At 46.6% G+C, this 26,641-nt stretch overlaps 1 protein-coding gene across 3 annotated transcripts in view; it reads right to left on the bottom strand.

Annotated features, from left to right (window-relative positions):
- Positions 1 to 26,641, bottom strand: part of GRID1 (glutamate ionotropic receptor delta type subunit 1) — a 629,200-nt gene that overhangs the window by 194,340 nt on the left and 408,219 nt on the right. For all 3 annotated transcript variants that reach the window (XM_031461023.2, XM_031461022.2, XM_031461024.2), the window contains exons 6-7: positions 13,906 to 14,076; positions 1,230 to 1,391 (exon numbers count right to left, since the gene is read on the bottom strand). In XM_031461023.2, the coding sequence (XP_031316883.2) occupies positions 1,230 to 1,391; positions 13,906 to 14,076 (333 nt within the window). The remainder of the gene's footprint in view (positions 1 to 1,229; positions 1,392 to 13,905; positions 14,077 to 26,641) is intronic.

The raw sequence follows: 26,641 nt of genomic DNA, 5'->3' as shown, positions 1-26,641 counted from the left end.
AGTCTTCCACTGCAACCTGCTCCAGGGGCTCACCTTAGCGTGAGCCAAGAGGGGAGACCACAGTCAGCGAGAGCCATCTCAGACACGTGGCCGGAAGTGGCAGGGCAGCAAGCGTGAGCCCTGGAGACCAAAACCCTGGCTTTGCCATCTTGGGCAAGTCATCTCCCACCTCCTAGCTTCAGCCTGGAGTTAATTAGACCCACATCACGGATCCTGCAAGGACTGAAGGAGAGAATGCGTACAGGGCGTGGTGTCGGGCACAGACTGGATGTGGGCGCAGGTCCGGCCCCGCACCTCTCTCTCCGTGGGCTCTGCAGGAGCAGGTGGCAGAGGGGCTGAGGGAGCCTGGGCTGAGCCCTCCACTTTCTTGGAGCCTGTAGTCGGGGGTCTCATCCAGCCTTGATCTCCCATAGACTGTGAGCGGGCAGAGTCCCAGAGGCCGAGCCGGCCCAAGAGGGGCCCTTGCTCAGGCTTGGGCTGCAGCGGATTCAAAGCAACACCAGAATGTGTCCACTGCTACTGAAACCATGCAGAATTTATTGTACCTATGACTCCTGGCTCGATAGATTTCCCTAAATGTCCTTCTGAAGCCGCTCAAAGCCAATTCACTCTAACAAGTCTTCTGTGGATTATTCAGTTCACCTCAAATCAGCTTTCTGGTAGATTGAGTGCCACACCTAAGCATATAGGACATATACGTGTCCTGCGGGCTGAGGTGGGACACTCAGTTCACCAAATTGCAGGGATTCCCATGCAGACACAGGGATGCACGTGCTAGTACCTGCACACACCCACACCCACACACACACACACACACACACACACACACACACAAGCTGAGGTCTTGCTGAGCAGCACGTGCACCGCCAACTGAGACAAGCTCTCCTGGGGACAGTAGCAAGCTGCACAGAGTGGGGTGTGGCCGGCAGGCATGAGCTAGCCAGTTGCCTGAAGTTTTTTACTTACTTGTGACCTCGGGGAAGTTATATACCCTCTCTTAAGTCCAATATCTTTATATAAAATGGAGCTAATAATGCTAATACGCATCTAGGAGTCCCAGCGCCCCAGCCCTCCAGTGCTGGGACAGGAAGAGTGGCAAGGGGAGAGGCCTGGGAGGGGCCTGGCTGGGCATCCACAGGAAGAGCGCAGCCTCCCGGAGGGGGCAGAGGGCAGGGTGCGAGGAGGGGTCTGTCTTTGGCCTCAGCCTGGAGGGTGCCCCTCGCACTCACCTTTTTGATGGTGTCCAGCATGGACCTCCCTCCATTCCATGGCTTGGTGGACTTGCGGATGCAGTTGAGGCTGGCCATGCTGTGCCACTTCCGGTCCTCCAGCTTCCTGTGGAAGGCGTTGGCCAGCATCAGAACGCTGTCGTACAGGTAGAGGTTGGAGATCTGCAAAGACAAAGGCGGTGAAACCCTTCCCACTGGTGCATTTCCAGGGATGGGGAGAGACTGTAAGAGGGTTGGACTGACCCAGGATGCCAACCCTGGGAAGCAGGGCCCAATATCTGGGCCACGATCCTCTGGCCTCCCTGGCGGTTACTCAAGCACCCAGCCAGGTGACGGTGTCCTGAGCAGAATCAGACCTGGCCCTGCTTCAGGAACTAGAGTGGGAGATGGGTCCATCTGCCAGCAGGACCAGAGTGATCAGCATCATGACTGAGACTTGCACACAGCTCTACACCAGGCTGGAGGGGCCATCCTACTCAGGTAACAAGGGATGGAGGGAAGGATGGGCAAAGCTTGGTCCAGAAGGATCAGGATAAAGGGTAAGGGGCATTACAGGAAAGGTACCACATTTGTAAGGAAGTGAAGGTGCAGAGAAGCTGGGCCCAGCAGGGCACGTTCCACCAGCATGTCCTGCAGAGGACAAGGTGGTAAAGGTTTCAGGCTTTGTGGGCCTTGCGTTTTCTTCTGCAACTGCTCAGTCACACGGTTACAGCAGGAAAGCAGCCGCAAACAATACAGAAACAGAGGCTGTGCCAATAAAACTTTATTCAGAAAACAGGCAGTGGGCTGGATTCAGCTCGGGGGCCACAGCTGGCTGACCCCTGGGTTAGAGGGACTGGAAGCAGTTCACGATGTCTGCTTCAAGAGGTCCAGCAGGGGGGAAGCAGGACTAAGAGACAGGCAGGGTTCAAGGATGGAGACCCGCCGAGCCTCATGGGCCATGTCAAAGAGCGACAACGTAGGTGGCTTGAGGGTCTGTGCCTGAAATCAGATCTGTGCCCTAGAAAGACCACCCTGGTCCCTGAACGGGCCTAGGGCAGATGGCGGCCTGAGAGACACTGGCAGACACAGAGCCTGCTCGACAGTGACATCTCTGCTGGCGAGGGGGGCACGTTTGGAATTTGCAACGGTGAGCGTCTGAGAACTACTTCTCTGCTTAGCTGTCCCCAGTAGAGACGGATCCTAGCGGAGACACAGCCCCGTCCACGCTCTCGAGAGCACGGGGTGAGGGAGCAGTCGTAATAGCTGTGGGAAGAGCGGGGAGACCCAGAGGTCGGGCAGGTCTGCGCCACCCTCCAGACCCTGATCAAGACCCTAATTTGCATGCGTTTGCACACCAGCGCTGACAAGAGCCCTCTGCAGGGAGGAAGGCAGCCCTGCTCTCAGTTGTGGCCACACCACCCTGTCCTCCAAGGGGTTGTAATGGAGCAAAGGGAGAAAACAGAGGTGAAGGGGAGGCGACAAAGTAACATCCACCCTCGGTCAGGTTTGTGACCCTGCATGGCTAACTGTTGCCCGAACAACCATCAGCCAAAGTGGGTCAAGGGGACGATTGTCTGCACACCTAAGCAGCAAGATGTCTGCTAAAAATATTCCAGGAAAACGAAACCATTGTATATAAATAGGAGAATATGTTGGCCTCATAGGACTCCCGAGAAGATCACATAAGCTCCTTGGGCTGCGGGAGGAACTCCGGCCACCTCCCAGCCTGACCCCCCACCACTCCTCAGCGGCCCCTCCCGCTCCAACACCTCCGAGCCTTGTTCTCAGCCTGCAGTCTCCTGCCTCACACATCTTAGACAGAAGCCCAGACAAGAACCTGGGTGCTGGGAACTGTCCTCTGCAGCTGAGATCATAGAGGGGCCAAGGGAGCTGGTATAGGACGTCATAAATATCTACTGCCTGTTCCCCAACTCATGCTACCTTCATGGGTCATCTCTGCCCTGACACGTCCAAGCCGAGCTGGCCTCTTCTGCCATGGATGTCCCGTGTGCCTGACCATCCCTGCAGAGTCCTGTCCTATCCGCCCTCAACCTGTGTCCTTGCAGGGAGGCCTGCCCCTAAGGCCTGCGTGCTTGACGCCTCTCCATTATGTAGGTGGAGGAAGTAGGGTGGACAGGGACTGTCTCAGAGGTGTCAGGAGTGTGCCTGGCCTGACTGACCACCGCTGATTTAACCAAGGGCCTCCGGCCAAAGGGAAGCAGGCATGTCAGTGCCTGGCGACCTTTTCAAGGGCCCTGCACGACCAGGTGCTTACCTGACAGCAGAGAGAAGTCATTGGCACCACCAGGAATCCACTCCCTGTCCTGCATGACAGAACTCTGTCTTCCACCCTTTGAGCCCCAGCGGGGATCATTTCCTTGATGAGAAAGACTAACCCACTCCCTGCTCCTATCAGGAGCCAGCTCTCAGGAGCTCTTACCCCTGAAAAACTGTTTCTGACCTGTCTACCTCCTCTCTGGAATACAAACCACTAAGGGAGATATTATAAGAGGATATAAGGCACTTAGAGTTGGCTTGGTTTTCTTTTTCTTTTTTTTTTTCCCAAAAGGATAACTCAAAGCTGAGAGTCTTTGATGATGTGAGGATTTCTCTTCTCAAGACATTCATCTCCCAGCCATCCACTCCCTGCTGACGCTATTCAACCAGCTGAGACCCTCTGACCCACACCCCCACCTACACACACACACACACACACGGGCAACACAACCCCTGCATGGCCCAGACTAGCACCTGGTGGAATTTCCCTTTTTCCCCTCCAGTATTTCTATTCACAATAAATTAAGGTACTTAATTACATAAGTGATTCATACAATACAAATATGGATGCAGAAAGGCCTGTCATGAAGAGGAAAAAAAACAGGATGTGACTCAGAAAGGCCAAAGGAAGAAGAGGCTTGAGCAATGCTCTTTTCTAGGATATTTCCATATATTTTCATTGTCTCTAGAACCCAGCACCAAACGAAGCACACATGCTTAATGCATGGTGGACGGATGGATGCATGGTGGAAGGAATGAAAGGTGGGTGGATGGGTGGATGGGTGGATGGATGAGTTTGGAAGGGTGGGTATGTGAATGGGTGGGGAAGATGGGTAGATGGACGGATGAACGGGTCTCCTGCTAAGAAGGTACATACTGATCTTGGTTCACAAAAAGAGAAAATATAGGAAACAGCAGGAAAAAGACTTTTCTGTCTCCAACTTTGACTTGAGACGGTACTGCCTTTGTTCAAACAAAAATTTCTTCTCATGTATCGCTTGTTCAGAATGTCTCCCTGATCCTCACTTGGAGCTGTTTCCACCTTCTCCACTCACTCCCGCCCCTTCTCCTGTCAGGCGCTCTCTCACTGCTTCTCCCTGCCTTGGGCAAGAGCTAACACTCCAGTATCGATCTGTGGCTTCACTGTCTGCTACCAGCCTCAGCATCCCCTCTTAGGTGACATGCTAGGTTCACTGGTGGGTGTACAAAGGGAGGGGTACTAGCCTCACCGTCTGGTTGTCCAGAGGAGGGACTTTTAAGGAAAAAGATTGAGAGTGTATAGTGGGAAGGCAGCCTCTGCTCAGGGCTCCCTCCAGGTCCCGAGAAACACAAGAGAAGCCATTCCTCATGGTAGATGGGTGGAGACCAGTGTCCCAGTGTCCCGGCTTGGTCATGCCAGGCCCCTGAGCCAAGAGGGGAGGTCTAGAAGGACAGAGGCTCCCAGATGTGTGGACCCTCACTCATTGCTGGTCTCAAGGGGTGAAAAGTCCAAATTGGAGCTGCAGGGTCAGAGAAGGGGGCCCAGCCTGAAGGAGTGTCCTTGCCTCCCTTTCTCACATCTCAAATAAGGCCCAGCCCCAAGCTCACTAGCAAAAGACAGAAAAGCAGAGCGGATACTGTCCCCTCATCCCTCTGCCAGTGGGAAAGGGGGCTCTGGCTGGCCTAGGATCACCACAGCACGAAAGTGACAGCAAACTGAGAAAAGCATTTCAGGTGAGCGTAGACTTGAGAAACAAAAGAGAGACCAAATGCTGAGGCTAAGGCCACGGCAGAGGAAAGACCCAGATGCACAACGAAAGACCTGGGACCAGGTCAGAGACGCCGGACAGAACACAGTCAGAACACAGGAGCCAGGGCTGGGAGAGGGGCCCGAGGCTTCCCTGCAAGCCTGTGGCCTCCATTCGAAGAAAACAGTGTGGAGATCCCTTAAGAAACTAAAAGCAGAGTTACCGTATGATCCAGCAACCCCACTCCTGGGCATATATCCAGAGAAAACTCTAATTCAAAAAGATACATGCACCCCAGTGTTCATAGCAGCACTATTCACAATAGCCAAGACATGGAAGCAACCTAAGTGTCCATCAACTGATGACTGGATAAAGAAGATGTGGTATATTTATACAATGGAGTACTACTCATTGGTAAGAAGGAATGTGATAATGCCATTTGCAGCAACACAGACGGACCTAGAGATGATCATACTAAGTGAAGACAGTCAGACAGAAAAAGACAAATACCATATAACACTTATCTGTGGAATCTAAAAAATGATACAAAGGAACTTATTTACAAAACAGAAACAGATTCACAGACATAGAAAACAAATTTATGGTTGCCAAAGGGGAAAGGGTGGGGGCAGGGATGGATTAGGAGCTTGGGATTAGCAGATGCACACTACTACATATAAAATAGGTAAACAACAAGGTCCCACTGTAGAGCCCAGGGAGCTAAACGCAATAGCTTATAGTAACTTACAGTGAAAAAGAATATGAAAAAGAATATTTATATAACTGAATCACTATGCTGCACACCAGAAACAAACACAACATTGTAAATCAACTGTATTTCAATAAAAAAAAAATTAAATTTAAAAAAAAAAACAAAAAGCGAAGTCGAGACACATCTGGAAGGGGCCTGACTGGTCCAGTCAGCTGCCCTGGAGATGCACGCCAGGGTCTTCTTTTGCTGTCATAGAGTGTAATTCTTTCTCTATCACACGTGCAGCTTAGCCGGTGGCCTGGGAGGATGAGCTTTGGATTCATCACAGCCCGGGCCAGCCTTGCTCACTGCAAACCCCCAGCGTGGACAGCAGCATGCGGATGCAGCACGCGCTTGATAAATGCTTATTGTTTGGGCAAACTGAAGCTCCTCTTGCACTCACTTGCGGAGTGACGTTGAACAACTCATTTAAAGCTCTAGCCTCATCTTGATGACAATAAAATAGAACATGATCAGTGGTCCTGGAGCGGGGCAGTGGGGCAGCCCTGATTTACCCATCCTATGAAATGCAGATACCATACCCCTGGTGTGCTAAATAGCATCCTAAACTCTTGGTGTGCGTTTTTGTTTTTGGAGGGACAGAGGCAAGGGAATGGAAGGGGAAGCAAGGACCCAGGCAGGCTCCTGACTTCAGCGAGGGGGAGCTGCGAACTCGTCCAGGGGTGTCTCAGTGACTGGGGCCCAGTACAGGTCTGGCGCACAGAAGCATGGGGACTGTTTTGAAAACGAATTTCTAAATCTAAACGCCACTCACCCTCTTCCCCAATGCCCCTCGTTCCAAAAGCTTTTCAAGGGCAGCCAAGGGTCATATCTGGCTTCTGCAGCTTCTGGGTCAAAAGACTGAGCAAGGATCAGCCCTGGGCAATACATCCTTAACGCTGCCTGAAATCTGCTCACCTGCGCGCACATCCCTGGCTTCCTCCTGGCCCAGCGGCAAAGTCACAACACCCACTGCCCCCTGGGACTGAGCCGGGCCTTTCAGGTCTGCATGTCCTGAGGCGTTGCAGGGTTGCCCTTTGAGGAAAAGGTCACTTCTTTGCTCCCGGGGTGTTCTATAAAAGGTGCTGATGACACAGGAAGGCCCAGAGTGGGGGCCCCTACAATACCCTGACCCAGGTTCCTGAAAGGGAGGGAGGCGGCCTGGCCCACTTCAAAGGCCTGCCATTTGCACTGCAGGGCTGGCTCAGCCACAGGAGCCTGGGGCACCACCATTTCTGCAGCGAGATCACCCAGGTGTGCAGGACAGAGGAGAAGGCTGTACCTGTGGGAGGTGCCAGCGCTCTGCCTGGACTTAGATGTTTCACCCCTGGGGAAGCTTCCTAACGTCCTTGGTACACGGTCACCTCCCACAGCCGCAGCCTGGCTCAGGAGCCCTTATTCTCCCCTGGGGAGACGGCAATCACTGGTTACCTGGTCTCCCAGCCCAGGCCCTCCACTTCCACCCTGCGCCACGTTATCTTTCTCAGGTGCACATTCTGCCCCGTCACATCTCCAAGGGCTGCACCATGGCCTCAGTGCCCTGGCAGCGGCCCGCCTCTCTGATTGATTTCCCAACACTTCTTGCCTCTCATTCCATTGCCTCAGACACACTAAATTCATCCCTTGCTCTTCTTGGCTTCTGGGCCTTTGCATATGCCAATCTCCCTAACCAGAACATGCTACTAAGTGGAGATTAAAATTCCCAATTTATTCAGAGTGTGTGAGAATTCAGAGAACATTTGTGAAATGTCTAACAGAGGGACCGGCACATCTTAAGTGCTTAAGGGGTATTTGTGGAATCAATGGATATTAAACGAATAGTTTTAAATCTGCTCTTAGAAGAAAATACCAGTGTAAAGAGATGCCAAAGTGTTGGCAAAGAGGATGCCTCCTGGAATGGAGGGCAGAAGCCCCACTGGGAAAGGGAATAGGAACTCTGTATGAGACCATTCCACGTGGAACTGTCTGTCTGAAATCCGGGGTATGTGTTTCCAGGGGATGGGGGCACCCTGGCAAGGCTTGCATTTCCAAAGTCAATTCCTTATGCAAGAGGTGGGTCCTCAGAAGGGAAACGAGGAAGGTGAAGACATCTGTGGGAACCATAAGAGAGAATTCAGCCATGAGCTGTTGACTGGGGCTTCAGTTCTTGAGAAACCCAGATAGACATTCTTGGCTACTGGATAATTAAAGACCAATCACATGAAACCAACTGAGGATCAGGGATACAAAAATAGATTTTTTTTTTAAAGAGTTAATACCCAGAGTCTCCATTACATCAGTAACCATATTTTATTTAGGAATATACCTGGTGTCAGCAGGAGCAACAGCTACCAGGAAGACTGATAAATTGATCTTCATGAGCAAATGAGGAGAATTTACTTTGGAGTCAAGACCAGAGGGAGATAATAGAGGGTGGGTAGGGAAGGAAGCCAGCAAGACTTGAAGAGAAGAGGATAAGGCACTGGGTGGAGGCGTGGGGCAGTGGGGGAAGCGAACATTCCCCAGCAGGAGGGGACTGAGAAATCAGAGGTGGTGTGTGCAACCACGATGCAAAAGTCCCACCTGACCCCTCAACGCATGTGACACCTTCTCTGAGACTTGGATTTGTTGTCTTGTTGAAACCAGGAAAGGCATTGATTTCCCATCTGGGTTGGTACTGAGTGGAGCGGAGGCAGCCCCATTAGAAGCCCAGATGATCTGTTTACTTACTTACCAGGTCCCTAGAAGCAGAATTAGGGCCAGGAGTAATGAAAACAGAAGCCCGCCCCCACTGCCACCCCACGGGAAAATGCACTGAGCTCTTCAGGAGAGCCGTACGCACGCATCCAATCCGATCTGGACCTCAGCAGGCTGAGACCTGGGCTTGTCAGACTGGAAGGGAGAGGCCCTGGAGGGTGACAGCCCTGCAGGGCAGCTGGCTGTCTGCCCTCTCAGCACTCTGTGCGTGTTTTTCTGCAATAAATCTCAGAATTTAGGCAAGTCGTGCCATCCTTGCCTCCCTTATACTCCAGGGGACGGGGAATTGTTGTGCATCCACATTATCAAGGTACCAATCATCCTGGAAGGCAAAAGAAGATGAATGACAGGCCAGGGTCACAGCCACCCGGGCCAGCTGCATCCCGCCACCAGACCATTATCCGTCCAACACCAAAGCTGGAAATGTGGGAAATGTTTTCATTAAGACAGACTGCATTTCCTTCAGGCTTCTAAAGAGCCCCGTTTTCTCTTGCTTCCATCATTAATTAAGCAAAGTGGACTGTGCAGGGAGACCTCACAGAGGCGAACAGCAGGAACTGACCTCCGACCAGATCCTTAGACAGGCTCTGGTCATCTAGCAAAGTCAGACAAGCAGCCGGCAGAGGGTCCAGCTGGGAGGACAAGCTGATGCCCAGATGTCACAGCTTGAGGAATCCATCCCTGGGCAAGGCCTTTCTGTCAACCTGCTGCCAGCCCACCCATCCTGAGAGAGGGCACCATGGCCAGGCCAGACAAGGGAGCAGATGGTGGCAGAGGGCACAGGGCACGGGGATCTCTGCTCACATTGAATCTGAGCAGGAAGGGGGTATAGAGAGTGGGGAGGGGCATTTGCTGTACCCGAGGCTCTCTGGACTCCAAATGGCCACATGGCCACCTGTGGCCAGAACTATAACCAGCTGCACCCAAGGAGACCACCTGGGCAATGCTGTCTGACAAAGGCCTCCATGAGCACGCCCCCCGCCCCGGCTCTGGTTGCTACATGCTCCATTGGGGTCTTTAGGGTGAAGTAAATCAGTGAAAGCAAAACAAAGTTCAAGGTAGCTCTGGCGTGAGGAGTCTCAGTGTTTCTCCGGAGGAAAGGATTCTCCAGGCAGGTGGACAAAAACCTTGTAATCCAGGAAGAGTCCAGAAAGCTGTAAAGAAACAGGGATGCACAGTGGAAGGAGAGTTTTGAAATGCTTTAATAGGCTGAGCGGGGGAGGAGCGGTTTCACCTATCCAGCCATTCCACAATTTTCAAATGCACAAAAGAAGAGAGATTCCAACCCGAGGGAGCATTTTATACCACATTAGCCCCCACAGCTTAATTCAAGGATCAGGCTCCAGGGTGACCAGACAACACAGCTTCAATCATTTGCCTGTTCCCCTTCGGAAACACATTTGAATAGAAACGGGGTAACAATGTGACAGTGTGTCTGTTAGGTCCATCGTCGCACTCCAGTCGCCAGGCAATGCAGTTCTGAAGACCGAGGATGCTAGAGATGCTTCTCTGAGCAAGGCAGCCCATGGAATCTGAGCAGAGTCTCAGGTTTCTTAGGGGCTGGCTGTCACTTTTATTACTGGATGAGTCAGACAGGCCCTAAACTAACTTGTCCAGAAAACAAGAGGTGAAACATCCAAATAAGACACTGCTTTACGGGGAAAAATAAACAATAGCCAGCACGCTGGCAAACATGGTAGTTTGGGAGCTACTAGAAGCCACTTATTCAGGTATTCTTCTTCCAAAGGATGTTCTCTTTACTAAATAGGAACCAAATTGATTTGCTATCATAGTGTCTAGTTGGCTCTGGAGCACAGAAATCCCTGACCACAGGCCTAATAGCAGAAGATGGAGTTTCTGAGACCAGCTCAGAGCAGAAGTAGAGAGATGGATGCTCTTGTAAAAAAAAAAAAAAAAAAAAAAATCCGTTTTGGATGGTCCTCACGAAAACTACTAACCCAGAATTATCATCCTAAGAGCAGCCGTCTGGGGGAGGAACTAAAGATGGACTTGAGAGCTCCATTTCCAAAAGGATTTTCATTAATTTCATCAAGACAAAGTTAATAATCCATGACATCAATATTGTGGGTTTTTTTCTTCCTTCAGTTGGTTGTGCTAAACATGTTAGCATCTTCTCGATAAATCTCACAGCTAGAGGCTAGTAGAAATTAGTTTGCCTTCTACACTGTCATTAAGAAAGAAAGAAGTGGTAACAGCTACTGAGGAAACTCGAAGGGAATGGCTTGTAAATGAGATGAATCTACAAGAGGCCGAAATGGTTGTTGGGTAGGATGAGTGAATAAATCCACATTTCCCTCTCGTGACGCCCCGCACGAGAAAGTGGATGCAACACATGGAGATAGATTCCTTCAATAAAGTATTTTATTTATAGATACATAAAGAGGCTTCTAGAGACAGTTTAACTTATGTGAAGACCTGCATTCTTAATGGATCCACCCCAGTGATCTTTATCCAGAGTCTTCAAAGAGCAGAGTCTCGTGTGAAGGGCTAAGTGGGGTCGCAAAGACACGGCCTCTCCTCTCCTGCACAAGGCAGCGCTGACTGAGTGCCCGCGAGACTGATGCGGACAGTGAGCGGCGTGCGGCGTGCGGCGCCTGTGATCAGGGGCTGGACCGAGGGGATGTGCTCTCCCACCCACTGGGATGCTGTCAAAGAGCGTGCTCAGGAGGACAGGCGGACTGCATCACACACACGCAAAATGAGGCTGCGCTCAGCCTTTCCATGGACACGCTCAGCGCACCTGGCCGCCTCCTCCAGAAAGCCTTGGAATGCTCAGCCTTATTCACAATGCTTTCTAGATGTTCTCGACTTTAAGTTCCAGTGTGACTCTGAGGGGTAGGTCGTATTCTAATCGTCGGTGTACAGACGAGGAAGCCGAGGCGCAGAATGACGAGTAAACACAATAAGCAGTCACTAGAGTTACTGGGATTTGAACCAAAGCAAGCTGGCTCCTGGGCTGTTGCTGCTGCTGCTTCCGCTATGACTGCTATTGCTACCACGACTACTGCTGCTGCTGCTGCTGCTACAAGATCTTGATGACATTGCTCTTAAATCTTGCCCTTTATATGGTGCCTGGGTCTCAGCAGGAACAGAGAGAGGCAGAGTGGCCAAGCTTCTAGGTCTGATATCGCTTTGACCATGTTTGGTGATGACAGCCACCCACCTCTGAGCCATGGCTTTGCTTAGCCTCCTGAGGGGGGCGTGCCATTTTACAAAGCCCCCTACTGCATTTCTCACCACCACCATCCGTCTCCTTTTCTCTCTTGTCCTCCAGGACAAATTCTAGATGCTCCGCGTCTAATTGTCTGATGTGCAACCAAAGAGTTCACCTGAGCCTTTGGTCCACGGCAAAATGACTAAACCAGACCTAGACAAGAAATGCTTTCCCCTCTCCCTCGGCTTCCCCAGGGCAGCAAGTGTTGGTGCAACAGGTCACAGCCCTCCTTTCTGTTGGAGCAGAAGGAGTGCGGTACGGCTAAGCCAGAATTGAGAAAATGGATGGGAGACATGGGGCAGGGCGGGGCAGGGCTGGTGTGTGTTTAGAGAAGGATGAAGCTCTTCGAGGAAGAGAGAGAACCCTTCCCCGGAGTGAGAACTTCCCAGGGTCTGACCCCACAAAGAACAGCAGAATCACCTTCCCCTCCTGCCCTGGGTGGGGCTGAGCACACACTGCTGGGGTCACATGGGCACACTGCACTGCCATCCACGCGGAGCATTAGATGGTAAGCACGGAGACACAGTGAGAGGCCCTCACCTCTTCTTCCAAATTCCAGAGAGGGAGGCAGAACAGGCTGGCAGCATCCAAAAATATAAATTCTTGCATCAAGCACCTTCTACCCCAGCCCATAAGCCCAGGGCTCTCAAGTCCATGAGCCCTGCAGTAGCCTTTGGTCCACTCTTTTGGTCAACCCATCGCCACCTTAGAGAGACCCCAGGCCCTGCGATGGCTCCTTGGAGTGGTTGTCCTGAGAGAAGTGGGAGTTACTCTGATTAAAATCCCAGTATCTTCTGTGTTTCCTTATCAACCAAGAACATATTTCTAGTGTTTGCCATCTGTTGGAGTATGTTTCCTTGACTCCCAATAAAATATTATAGATTGGATTTAATGCTCTGGAAATCACACATGTACCCAGACCACTCTAGAGATTCTAATAACCCCCCTCCCCAAAACGTGTGCCCTCTGATAAGATGGTATCAAGATGTCCTGGGGAGGGACTGCTACTCAGGTGGCAGATACAGCCCATCTCTGTCCTGCAGCCCTGATCTCCACTCCTTACCCGTGGCTAGGTAAAGAAGGTCTGACTAGTTTCAAACACTGAGTGGCAAGCGTTTCCCACACACAAACTCCTGAGCACTTGTCATCAACCCAGTTGGGACAAATTTCCTTCTGTTCTATGGCTCCCATCAAGGATCAAATGGAAGTGTCTTGGGCACCATATTCCTAATGGAGATGCAGTTCCATTGCCAACAGTCTCCCCAGTGTTTCACTGTTACCCCCAAACATCCAGGGAGAATGCCACCTCTCACAGCCAGTGCACAGCTCCACATCCTCCTCCCGGCCCAAGGGGAGCTAACCCCAACTGCACCACTGCCAAAGGAGTGGCGGAAGGACTGACCAGAAACACTCTGTATTTCTCATCTTGGAAGGAATCAAACAGGTGGGCAATTGATGATCCTAACCTTTGGCCCCTCCCTGCTCCGCTGGCATTCCAGCAGTGTTCTGGTCAACCTAAGCCTCAGTATTCAGAAGGTGAGTTCCTAATGGTTTCCGTATGATTGACATCCTTCTGGGAAGAACTTCAAACGGGTTCAAAATGATAACTCCCTACAGGAAGGCTCCATCCCGAGTCCTGCCAGGTGAGCCCATCCCCCAGAAAACAGTCATCACGGAAGCCCAAGAGACAGGACTCTCCTTACTCCCTAAGCATGCAACTTTTAAATATAAGAGGCACCCAATGAGCTAATATGCCTTGTCTGCTGACAACGACCATAATTGCCTGCTAATGTGCTTAGAGGCACTGCCCAGTTGACTGGTTTCAATTTCAGCAAATGACAGCATTCGAGTAATTAAACTTGGTGGGCAAGAGCGCTCAGCTGGAGCTGAGGCGCATCGCCGTCTGTGCCAGGCCAAGGGTACGGGTGACATTCTCTCCCAGAGGGAGCTTGGGAGGCGAGCACTGACCTGCAGCATCTGGAGGTAGCCTTCCTGGGGGTCGCAGAGCAGCGAGGAGATGCGGTGGTTGTTCCTCATGCATTTCTGGTTGTCCTTTGCAGATGGGAAGATCTGTCGGACCACAGTCATCCTGCCGAGGGCGCTGTGGACCAGATCCAGGATCTCTGGGTCACTGATTTCCTGGGAAGATAACCAGAAATGCTTACCATTGACTCATGAACTCATCATCTCTGCAAAAGGCCTAACAATAGTTGTCCAGGTCGACAGCCTACATAGCTGATGCCAAAGAGGTTATGAGTTTGGGCCCAAGGTAAATGCGTTCATTAGTTGCTTATTTACAAATAATACTTGCTTACCCTAAAATGCAAACAGGATTACTCAACATCGTCCCTGAAGGACAGAAAAAGACATCTACAGCGAAACCACCAATGCACTGGCTTCCATGGAGTCAAGCTCTAAAAGAACCACTGCTGTCAAATGTCACGTAGGCATTAGTTGGAAGCCATGGCTAAATTTCCTTTTGGGAGCCATCTACCTGATTTAGACAAGGAAATCTGGCCTTCTCCTACATAGGTGACCAAAATGCAATGGGTTTCCTCTAATTCTTTAATAACTAGATTTAAAAAAAAAAAGATTCTCAAACAAATTTTTAAAATATATCCATTCATTCATCCACTCACTCATTGCACAAAATCTACCCAACAGCTCCTCTGTGGTTTGTTCTGTTTTGAGCACTGGGGATACAGCCACGAATGAGGCAGGCCTAATCCTATCCGGTGAAACTCAAGGTCATCGTAGGATGAAATACGCTGAGTGACGTCATAGGGAAACCTAGGGGCAAAGGACACTTGTGCTTCCACGTGAGGCCGTTTGCTAAGCTCTATACACACATAATCTCATTTGGTACTCACAAGAACTCTGGGAATTCTGTGAGGTAGGTCTTATTATTATTCTATTTAAAATGAGCATTCTCACACACAGTAATAGCAAAGGGAGCAGGCCACAGGGAGCTCCTTCCAGGATGAGGCTTCTGTGAAGAATTAGCACTGAAGCTAAATCTGAAGGATGAAGTTAAGCAAAGTACTTGCGGGGATTGGGTGGGGGGAGGGTGGGCAAGTGCAGAGCTGTGTTGTTGGTGGCGCTGCTGGAGATACGGCCACCAGGTGGCACCCTGTGCCCCCCCACACCCCGCTTCTTGGTACAGGTAGCAGGGTACCTCTCCAACCTGGGGAGAAGCAGGGCCACTGGCATGAAGGAGGAAGGGTCAAAGGCAGAATGGGATCTGTGTCCTGGGCCAGATGGGGGCATGCGGTTCAGTAAACCCCGCGGAAACATCCACAGTAAGGATGATGAGAAGCCCTTGAAAGATTGTAGGCAAAACCAAGCTACAATCAGATTTACATTTTTAAAAAACCGCTGGCTGATGTTTGGAAAGAGGATTAAAGAGAAACAAAACAACAAAACAGCTCTGTGTATTCTAAGTGAAGTAAGCCAGAAAGAGAAAGAAAAATACCATATGAGATCGCTCATATGTGGAATCTAAAAAAAAAAAAAAAAAAAAAAGAACATAAATACAAAACAGAAACAGACTTATAGACATAGAATACAAACTTGTGATTGCCAAGAGGGAGAGGGGTGAGAAGGGACAGACTGGGAATCCAAACTGAAAAGAGTTAATAAAAAGTTCACAACCCACTGAAAAAACAAAACAAAACAAAACAAAACAAAAAACCAACACAGGACTACAAAAAATGGACACTCGACAAGAGCTTTAGCAGTGAGAGAGATTCAGGTTAAGAAATCTCTGGTTCACTGGCTCTAAGTGACTCAATTGATATTGGTTGCAAGACAAGATTTTAACTGTGAATAACCATGTTTTAAAATTGGTCTTAAGTTCTTCTACCTTGCAGGTGACATAGCCTAGTTTTGAGACAATGAGATGGTATAAATGGAGCTAATGAGGTTGGAAATTAGTGATCAGGGGTTTCAAAATTACTTAAACAGGAACAGAACACATGTAAGGGTATCAGGGTAAACAGTATATTTCAGGAACTGTCCTAGGTCCTCGATGTGCATGTGTGCACTGGTTGTAACCGTCTGCTAGACCTGGGAGAAAGTAAGAAATGAAGAGTTGCATCCTTTTAGAATGATCAGTTGTTCCCAAATCCCAAGAACTGCAGTAATATGGAAAGAATTAGAGTGTTATTAAATATCGAATCTGGGTTTAAATCGCAAAAACTTTGTATTTCAGAGAAAAGTCTGTGTAAGACATGATGATCTTGTTGGACTGGGACCAAATGACAAAACAGTGATGAGGAAGTTGTAAATGTTCATATCTCAGGACCACCACATGAGACGGGCCAGCACCCAGCTGGGATTCGGGAAACAGAGCAGGAGCTGCCGCCGGGCCTGGACCTCTGTGCTCCGCTCTGCCCTGCTAACGGAAGTCCTGCCCCAGCCCGGGATAGCAGGATGAGAGAAGTCACATTCTCATCTAATGGTAAGTAGAACCGTAAGAAAGGGCAATGAGTAAAAGTAGTTCGTTTACTCGGAGAAGGAATATAGAGGACTTGGGGAGGGTTTTTTTTTAATCCAGAAAAACCATGAGGTCAAGAAGAACATAATTTGGATTATGCATAAGGGGTTCATCAGAGCCAGAACATCTTGGAGAGGAAATGGATATGTTACCCTTTGTTTTTCTCACTTACTTTTGATGGCAGAGGCCACCACAGAAGCTCTTTTATTAAATGTCTCCTGTGTCCTCAACTTCCCAGAGAGTCAGTGGCACTGAACCCATCCCACTGCACCCCAGGCAGAACCCTGGAAATCGTAGGGGGCCTGACTTACAGCACACACAGGACCTCTCTGGTAAGTGTAACCCTCACCTGCTCCGGTCACATGCAGCAGCACCTGGCGTGAGTGGCTAAGGAGGCCAGGGCAGCTGAGACCTAAGCCAGGGGGCTGGGTCCCTGCCCCAGGTAGCCCTGATCTCCAGGCTGTTCCTCTTCCATTCTGTCTCCCCAGGACAGAGATGAGAATTTGGAAGAGCTGTGGTGAGGATCTCACACTAAGGGTCTGCTGGATTTCTGCAGACCTTCCATCTCCTATGGTCCAGTTCTCACTCAGTCACTCTGGGTCAATGCACATACTCTTCTCTGCCAAAGCACTCCTGCCCACCTCCCCACACTTCCGGGTCTATCCTTAGTGTCCAGTACAGAGATAGCGCCTATCAGATTCTAAGAATTCACAGAAGCAACTCCCCTGGATCCCTTGGGGGCAATGCAAAGAGTCACCTCTTCTCCCAGACATGTATCCTTCCCTTTGGAGATTTCCAAGCCTGCCTTCCAAGCCAGCTCCATGCCAGGCCCTTTCTGGGTCCCCTCCGTCCCACTGGGATGCACACAGCCTGCTCACTGCTGTCAAACACTGCCTTCAGGCTGCACATCAGGCCAGCCTCTGGACCACTGTGAAGCTCTGGGCCTTCCTAAGTATGCAGAAGGCAATCCAAGCAGCCAATTTACACAACCCGCTTAGAGAACGAACTTTCCCTTTGTCCCAGCTGAACATTCCTTGCAGACAGTGCTGATGATGAGCAGAAGCGAGACACTGTATATATACTGTGTCACCTGCACTGACCTCACAGTCAGCAAGGCAGCAGTGAAACAGTAACACATCACACTCAGATGTCCCGGCAGTCCTGAAGTGCGCAGACTCAAGATAAATCCTGCTGATTTTATTATTTTTTAAGTTTGTATTGTGTAACGTATCTTAATGCACAAGCCTTACATAAAGTATGAGTAATAAAATGATTTCCGTGGACCTTCCATCAAGCTAAGGAATGAAATGTCACCTGCATCTTGGTTGGATGCCTCCTCCCCAAATGCTTACTGCTTCCTTCTCCCCAGGAGCTGCCTTTGTCCTGCTCTGACTTATGTACGTGACCTAAATAATGTATCTCTTAGTCTTGTATGTTTCATTTAGCTTTGGGTAAGCCAAATAGTCTGCGTGCCTCTTGCAACTGTGTTTAAACACAGTGGTTCTCAAACTTTGTTTTTGATCAGGCTCACCTGGGGAACTGACAATTCCAGAGGTCCAGGTCCTGGCCCTTTTCAACAAGAAGGCCTCTGTGTTCTCCATTAGCTCTCCTGATAATTCCAGTGCTCACCAATGTCTAAAACCCACCGGGCTTCACGCTGAGTTTTTGTGATCTATTCACGGTGATAGATGCAGCTCTAGTTTATCCATTTTCACCGCCGCACACGGCTGCATTTGTGATGCTGCCAGAATGTATGCATCCTCTAGTGATGACAATTTGAATGTATTTGCTTGCTTGCCATTAGGAACAGAGCTTCTATGTTCATTTTTCTTGCCTGTTGCATCTTGGTACACTCCTTTAAGATATTTCTCTATTTAAGATTTTCTCCAGAATTAGAATTGCTCCATAGGAGAAGAAGAGTATGTTCAAACTGACTAGGTAGCACCAAATTTCCAAAGTGATTAGTACCAAAGTACTAATAATCATGTGTGGTAAAGAGAGTTCCCGTGGTTCTGCTGCCTTCCCTGCACCTGATATCATAGGGCTTCCTAATATTTGTCAGTCTGGTGAGTATGAATTGGTACATCAGTGGACTTTAATTTCCACTTCCCGAATTTTTAATAGAGTTAAATATCTTTCATATATTCAAGAATCATCTATGTTTCCTTTCTTGTGTTTGTGTTTTTGTCCAATTTCCATCAAGTTGGATCTCTTGCAGATTGATTCGTGGGGAATTTTTTTTTGAATTATGGGATTTAAGTCTTCGTCACATGCTACAAATATTGTCTCCATTTTCTAGAATGTTAGGCAGAACTAACCAATAAATTCATCTAAACTGGTGTTTCCTTTGTAGAAAGGTTTTTATTACTATTTAAATAGCCCTACTTTTAGAGGAATTTTGCTTGTTTTGCCTTCTTTGTCTTAAGTTTTTTGTTTCTTTGTTCTAAAAATTCAGCCATGTTGTCCAAATTTTCCAGTGGATTGGCGTAAGTTGTTCTCAGTGTCACTCTACCCCTGGTCCTCCCTCCAATGCATCTAATGTGATGTACTGCACTCATTTCTAACAATCTGTGTTTGTGCCTTCTCTCTTATTTTGATTCTAGAAATTTGTGCATTTTATACATTCTTCTTAAAAAGTAAGTTTGGCTTAACTGATGCTCTTTTATGTGTTGGTTTTCTATTTCATTCTACTTTTATCTTTGTTACTTTTATTTTCTATTTTCTTTGGATTTATTAAGTGGTTATTTTTCCAACTTTTTTCATATGAAGCTTAGCTAATAAATCTTATACCTTCTGTCTTTTCTCAAGAAGTATTTAAGGCTATAATCTACATCCAAACATTGCTTTGGTTGTGTCCCACGAGATATCACATGTATTAATTGTATCATTAGTTCTAAAATTCCATTTTGATTTATTTTTGACCCACGAGTAATTTACTAGGAATTTTTTTCTAACTTTTCCAAACATGAGGGTATTATTTTTTAAATTATCTTCATATCAATTTCTAACTTAACTGCATTGTAACCTGAGAATGTGAACCATGTGATACAAATTCTTTAAAATTTATTGAGCCTCATTTTGTGACCTATCAGGTGGCCAGTCTGCATGAATGTTTCATGTGTTGTCACTGTCCAACTGTCATTGATTTTACTGGTCTGTTTTTAGGTCCTTAGTTTAGGAATTTGTCTATTTCTCTTTGTATTCAGTCTACATTTTCAAAAACCATATTTTCAGTCTTTTATTAATTACACTTATAGTCTACTGTGCCTGATATTAATGTATCTACACCAGTTTTACTTTGGTTAGTATCCGCCTGCTCTAACTTTTCCCGTTTCTTTGCTGTCAGTCTTCCTCTGTCTCACATTTTAGTTGGACTCCTGTAAACAAAATATACTTAATATTTTTTATCCATCCTAGATGATCCAGTAGCAATCTTAACCCATTTACATTGGACTATGATTACATATATATATCTGGATTGATTTTGTCATATCATTTATATTACATATTTTACTGTTTCTTTTTCCTTCCTTCTTTTCAGCTTCCCCTTGGAATGATTTTTTCCTATTTTCATTTCTTATCCTCTTTTGGAAATTATATTATCTATTATTTCTTTTATTGGTTATCATAAATATTTTAATATTCATCCTTAAAGTGTGAAATTAATCAATGGTTTTTACTCTCTTGTTCAATCTTTTTATCTAATCATCATCATTTCAATTAACATGATAACAATGTCTACTATTTTCATGGTATCTTTCTTTATGCCCTTCTATTACACATAATTTCCATTGTTTTATATAGTTAATATTTATATATTTAGCCAATATTTATCAATATATTTGTTAAACATTCTTCTCTGGACCTCAAACCTTACATCTGGGATGATTTTTCTCAACCTGAAGTACATAATTTAGAATTTCCTTTAATGTGGGTTTGTTGGTGGTAAACTTAGTTTTTGTTGATTGGAAAATGTCTTTATTTTGATCTCATTCTTGAAATAGAAAAGTCCATGTTGATTACTATTTCCTCTTAGCAGAGCAAAAACAATATTACATTGTATTCTGACTTCCATCTTTGTCCACCTTATGGCTGCAGTAACAAATTATCATAAACTTAGCGACTTGGAACACATAATTTTATTCTGTCACAGTTCTGCAGGCCAGAAGTCCACAATCAGTCTCGCTGGGCTGATACCAGCATGTCGGGAGGGATAAACTCCTTCCAGGGGCTCTAGGGGAAAATCTGCTCTTTGCCTCTTATAGCTTCTGGTGGCTGCCAGCATTTCTTGGCTTGTAGCCACATCACTCCAGCCTCTTCCTCCATGGTCACATTGCCTTCTCTTCTTCTGCGTAGTTAAATCTCCCTTTGCCTCCCTCTTAAAAGGACACCTAGGGTTGCATTTAGGGTCCATCTCAATAATTCAAGGTAATCTCCCCATTTCAAGATAGTTAACTTAATCATATTACAAAATGTCTTCTGCATATAAGGTGACACTCACAGTGTCCAGGGATTAGGTCCTGGATATCTTTGTGGGCCATTGCTCAGCCCACAGCATCCAGGTATTAGGAATCAGTTTAACTGCCACTCTTTTGAAGAACTGTGTTTTATTTATGGATGCCCTTCAGATTTTTCTTGGTCTCTGGTGTTTTGTAGTCACACTGAGAGTTGCCTAAATGTGGATTTTTTGTTTTTATTCGGCTCTCAATCCTTGGGCTTCCTATACCTGGGGTTGAATTTCTTCCAATAATTCTAGGTAATTCTAAGCTATAATGTCCTTTAACATAATTTTCCCTGTTATCTCTTATTTCCTTCTAGAAATCCAGTCAACAGTATGCCAGATATTATTCTATTTTCACGTTTATTAACCTCCTTCTCATATTTTCCATCTCTTTGTTTCTCTGGGCTACATCCCAGATAATCTCTTCATATTTCCCAGTTCACTAATTCTCTCTCTGTATGTGTCCACTTTGATGTTTATTTTTAGCTTCAATTATCAGGTTTTTAATTTCCTGAATCTCTGTTTGCTTCTTTCTTAATTTTGCTTCATTTTTTTAAAATGTCTTTTATTCCTCGCTCTTATTTCCCAGCATCTTTGGTTTTGAAACATATCTGAGCATGCTTATTTAATTTTCTATGTCAGATAATTCTAATAGCTAAAGTTATCTCAAATGTGATTAAGCCGTCCCTTTTTTTCTGCATTTCACTCATGATGGCTTGTTTTCTTTCCCTCTCTCCCTCCCTCCTTTCCTCCTTCCTTTCCCTTTTCCTTCCTTCCTTCCTTCCTTCCTTCTTTCCTTCCTTCCTCTCTCTCTCTCCCTCCATCCCTCCCTTCTTTTCTTCCTTCCTTCCACACATGCAATCATATTCTCCTAAAACTTCCTTATGAAGTCTTGAAGTCTGCCTGGAATTGGCATGACTTCAGAGAATATTTACGCTTCCTTCTACCACCTACCTAGGATCACTCCCAATCTACAACCACATAATTTTGTATTGAACTTTGCTTTGCACTTCGTTAGGCACCAGAAGTGGTGTGACTCAGATCACAAGCTTGCATGAGTGTTACAACTTCTCAAGAAAATATCCCACCTCCATGCACCTCCAAAGTCAAGACAGGAAATTTTCCATGCTCTTCCCTTCCACACGGTGGGCTCATTTCTCATCAGCCTTTACACTGAGGACTGAAGTGTCCAGCATTACGTAGAAATCTCTCATAAGGCCTCCAATGTGATTGGTTCTTACACTGGATCGCATGTGTTCTGTGTCCCACACAGCCAGAAGAATGGAAGCTCAAGGTCTCCACAGTTTGACAACAGATTTAAGGCAAAACCTAATCTGAAGCTCATCTGTTTCCCATTGTTTCCATTTGCACTTTATGTTTGGCTCTTGTGGACATTACTCTTGACTATTCAGTGATCTTTTGAAAATACTTTAAAAATATATTACATCCAGCTTTGTTAGATCTTTTCCTTTTAGGAGTGTCATTCAAGCTAATTATTCTTTTATAAATTCACAGCACTAAACCTTGCATATAGAATTGTTATTCTTTAAGGCATGACCTTGTCTTTTTCCTAGCGTACATATCCATCTCCCAAATTCCTCTCCATATGCCTTGGCTGTGTGATTGACTAAAGCTCAGTCCTTATGTTACAATTTACATTTGCTTCATCTGACTGCCTTTTCCTAAGTTCACTGTCATTAAAATTAGAAGGAGGGCTATTTCTGAGGGGCCCAAGAGAAGCTGCACAACATTTTCCATTTGGTTAAATCTCAGTTGTATCCTTGAATCGTCTCACTATTCTGGGTAGAAGAAGGCAAATATTCTACAGATGCTACCTTACTTTTTTCTGTTGCTCCAGAAATATCCCCCCCCCCCGAATTTCTCTGCTCCTTTCCTCTCCTGTAATCTAACAGGCTCCACTACAAATACTCTCTCATCAGTACTGCTCACTCACAAGATTATCTTTGTGAAAGACGGTAGGGACTTGGACTAGGGTGGTGGCAAATGGATCATCTTTAGAGATGTTAAAATGGAGAAAACGGAGCACATATTGATCGATGGAATTAGAACAGGGTGATAGTAAACCCCGGTTGGATCTAGCTCCTTTTCCAATGGAAGAAGTAGATGCAGTTTGATAACAAAAATACTGTAACAACTAAAACAAGTAGAGAAGAAAACAGGCATGAAGTTCCCAGCAATATTACATCCTTTTTTTGCCAGTCATCGGGGGAAAAAAAAAGACTCTTGTGTCTTGTAGCACAGCTAAGGCAAGATTTCTACAAAAACAATAAAATGTGCCACTTGCTTCAAGAACTGAGTCAGAAAAATATTCACTGTCTCTAATTCTGTACTGAGAATTCATACTGAAGCTTAGACAATCTTTATTTGGGGTCAAATAAATTATTAGGAAACTTCTACAGATCTACAAAAAGTTAAGACTAAAAGAAAAGTAAGAAGAATTCTAAAGAAAAATTCAATCCTCGCTTCCTCCCAGAAGGGCCAAACTTAATTCACTGATCAAAAGCAAAACTGTCCTTCTTACAGAGCACAGAAAGGAACAGAATGGGATGTGACTGCCTCCATTCAGAGGCACTGTGTGTCTTCAGTCAAGCTCTCTGCTGGCTTTGGGGGGTGCTCACCCTTCCCCCAAGATGTAAAATATACAAGTATGTGTGAAGTTTCCTGCGGAGAAAAGCCCACAGATTTCTAAAGAAGCCTTTGACTGCAATAAAGGTGATGGGTAACTGTTATGGAAACTAGTGACGGTTTTTAAAGTCCTCCTTGCTGCTAACCACGTGAAGAATAAAGATGATGATAATGACATTGACAGAATAACTTGGAGGTGTAGGAGTTTCAGGATCTGCCAGACATAGCTGTTTCTTCCTCACTTCCATTCGGGCCTTTGATGTAAAAACAACAACAACAAAACTAGAATCAAAGACGCAATGGAATTTATATGGCGAGCTACTACGCAGCTCTAAAAATGACTGAATAAGTCTACAGCCTTACAGGATTACCTGTACAGAGGGAGGTAATAGAGTTAAGGAAAACAGAAAAAGAAAGGAAGACAATGAAGAGCAAGCTACCGAATGATGTATCAAACAGTAAAACTATACGTAATAATATAATTAAAACCTAATTGTGAAGGACACACACCAACTTCAGCAGAGTGTTGCCACTGGGGAAACAGAAGAGCAAACAAACAAGTGTGCCACCTGCCTGACAGCCTTGCCCCTCTTGTTCTGGGCAGGAAGACTCCTTGTGTGAACAGGAGCCTGTCCCTCCACCAGGGGATTCAAAGTGATGGGGGGTGACCCCGATGCCCAGAGTCAGGGGTACATCCTGCTTGGTCTGAGCCAAACTGGGTGGTCCTGCTACTTTAAGCGGTTGTAGAGGAGGGTGCACGACTCCGTTTCTGATTGCTGAGAAGTGAGGGGGCTTCTCCTTGAGGGGCTCTGAGAAGGCTGGCTCAATCCTAAGACCAAGAAGAGACAGCACCTTTCTGCCCCTGGAAGTTTGAATCATGGGAGATTCCACGTAAGGGCAGGTCCAGCACACTGAGGACAGCAGACCATCAGGGGTCCTGAGGACACTGTTCACCCTCTGAATCACCCTGCCCTGTAACCTCATGACCTATCTCTGAGGCTTCTGTAAGGTGAGATAAAGTCTTGGTCACTGAAGGAAATTAGATTCAGATTTTTCTCTAGTTTATAGTCAAAATCAATCTGACTGATACAGAATTTAATGGGATGGGTAAGTGGGTACAGGATAGACTTCCATTATATCTGAAATGGTCAATTTCTTAAAAATTGAGATCTCAACTATGACAAAATTTGAACGGTGGACATGTAAGTGTTTGCTGTATCATGCTCTGTATCCTTTAAACTTCTTAGAAATATTTTATTTAAAACAGAGAGAGAATCACTACAGATGTCTCACTCTGAGTCAGAGTAGCAAAGAGGATAAATTTTTATAATGAGGAGAAATCTTGAAAATAGCAATTAAAATAAGGATCTCCTTTTTCTAAATATGCATTTTGGCAAACGAGATGCAAAACTCATCAGTTTTTGTCTGATCTTTAAGACTTCAGTAAAATTTCTGAACCTTCTGTTATCAGGGGAGACTAGTATTAAATATTTATTCAGAGCTCTAAACTTATATAGGGCTGTGCAATCACATTATTAATCATTTCCTTTTATTCTTTAGAAAGACCTCGATCTATCACACATCTGTGTGATACCAGCATTATTCCATCTCCAGTAAAATAATAAAGTTTATTTTCCTCCTAAAAAAAGATGGTGCCAGTAATTTAAAGTTGATGATCGTAGCGAAACTTCGCCGATAAGGCTGGTTTGAGAGAAGCTGAGAAAATAGAAGGAGGATTCAATAAAGTTGTGATGAAAGAATTATTCCCACTGAAGTCAACAGGCTTTTCAGAAATGCCTGCTGTGTTCAGGTCCCTGTGGAGCGCTTAAGGCAAGGGAAGCTAAGGCTCCAAGGAGACAAAGACGTCCTGGTGAGGAAGACAGGGCGGGAGGAAGCTGCCAAAGCTTGTCCTGGGTTCATGTCCAGGACAGATGGTGGTGGAAGGAGGGTACCTTCTGAGAGGTTGTTATGACCAGAGACATACCTTGTCTCATTAGTGGACCCCTAAAATCTCACGGGGTATGCATGAATCTTCCTACTTTACCTAGGATAGAGAAAATTGCCACCGAGGGGCCCCTTGCTCCCCAAAGTGTGACCCATGGACCAAAGGCATCAGCATCACTGAGAGCTTGTTAGAAATGCAGACTTTCAGGCCCCATCCAGACCTATCTAACCAGAATCTGCATTTTGACACCATCCCCAGGTGGTTCATAGGCATGTGATGTTTGAGAGATACTGATCCAAAACATTATACAGTGAAGTGAAGAGACTGTAGGACTTGGAATTGGGTGGGTTTGAGTTCCATTCCTGGCTTCTCCTCTTCCTGCATTTGTAACTTGGACACGGCACTTAATTTCTTTGAATGTCATCTATAAATGGCGTAACAGTACTTCCCAGGGTTCTTGACTTAATTCACTGACTTGAATTCAGTGGGATACAACATGTCTAGCACCAAGCTTTGTAGCAAGTGCTTTATTCTTTATTCTTCTAACTCTGAAAACTGAAGCTCTTCCTGTGACCTTCAAATGCCAGCAGAAGACCTGCCTCAGCCCGGCCTCCAGGCAAGCCAGAGCAATCCTTTTCCTGCCCTTCCTGTCACCCCTTTGCTCCTGCAGCCTCGTCCACACCCTACGGGAGCCCATAGCTAACCACCCCAATTTGCTTTTAGCTCTTCCTGCTCCTCATCTCCAAGAGACCCCAGTGTACACTTGACTCCCTGTCAAGACATCAAACCAGGACTCAACCATTCCTTTGTTAAAGAAGATGGCCCATTGGTTGAAAATTTGTATGCTTTTTATTTTTATAAATGACACAAATGGCTTCTGCTCACAGTAAAGCTCACGCTTTGCCTGCCTCTTTACCCTCGGGTTGTCCAGGGTACAGGTGGCAGAGCTCTCTCCCATCCCACCTGCCCCATCACAGCCCATTCCCCTGAGTGGTCCAGTCAGACTAGTTAGGAACAGGCAGCTGAACTTGTTCCCTAAAGCCCTGCAGCTGCCTGTGGCCAAGAAAGAGGCTGGACGGATAACCCCACAGACTCCCTGTGTAGTTCTGGGAAACCC

Source organism: Camelus dromedarius, chromosome 8 (assembly GCF_036321535.1).
Source record: "Camelus dromedarius isolate mCamDro1 chromosome 8, mCamDro1.pat, whole genome shotgun sequence".
In the NCBI taxonomy this organism is placed as follows: domain Eukaryota; kingdom Metazoa; phylum Chordata; class Mammalia; order Artiodactyla; family Camelidae; genus Camelus; species Camelus dromedarius.
This window is presented reverse-complemented; position numbering and strand designations above follow the sequence as displayed.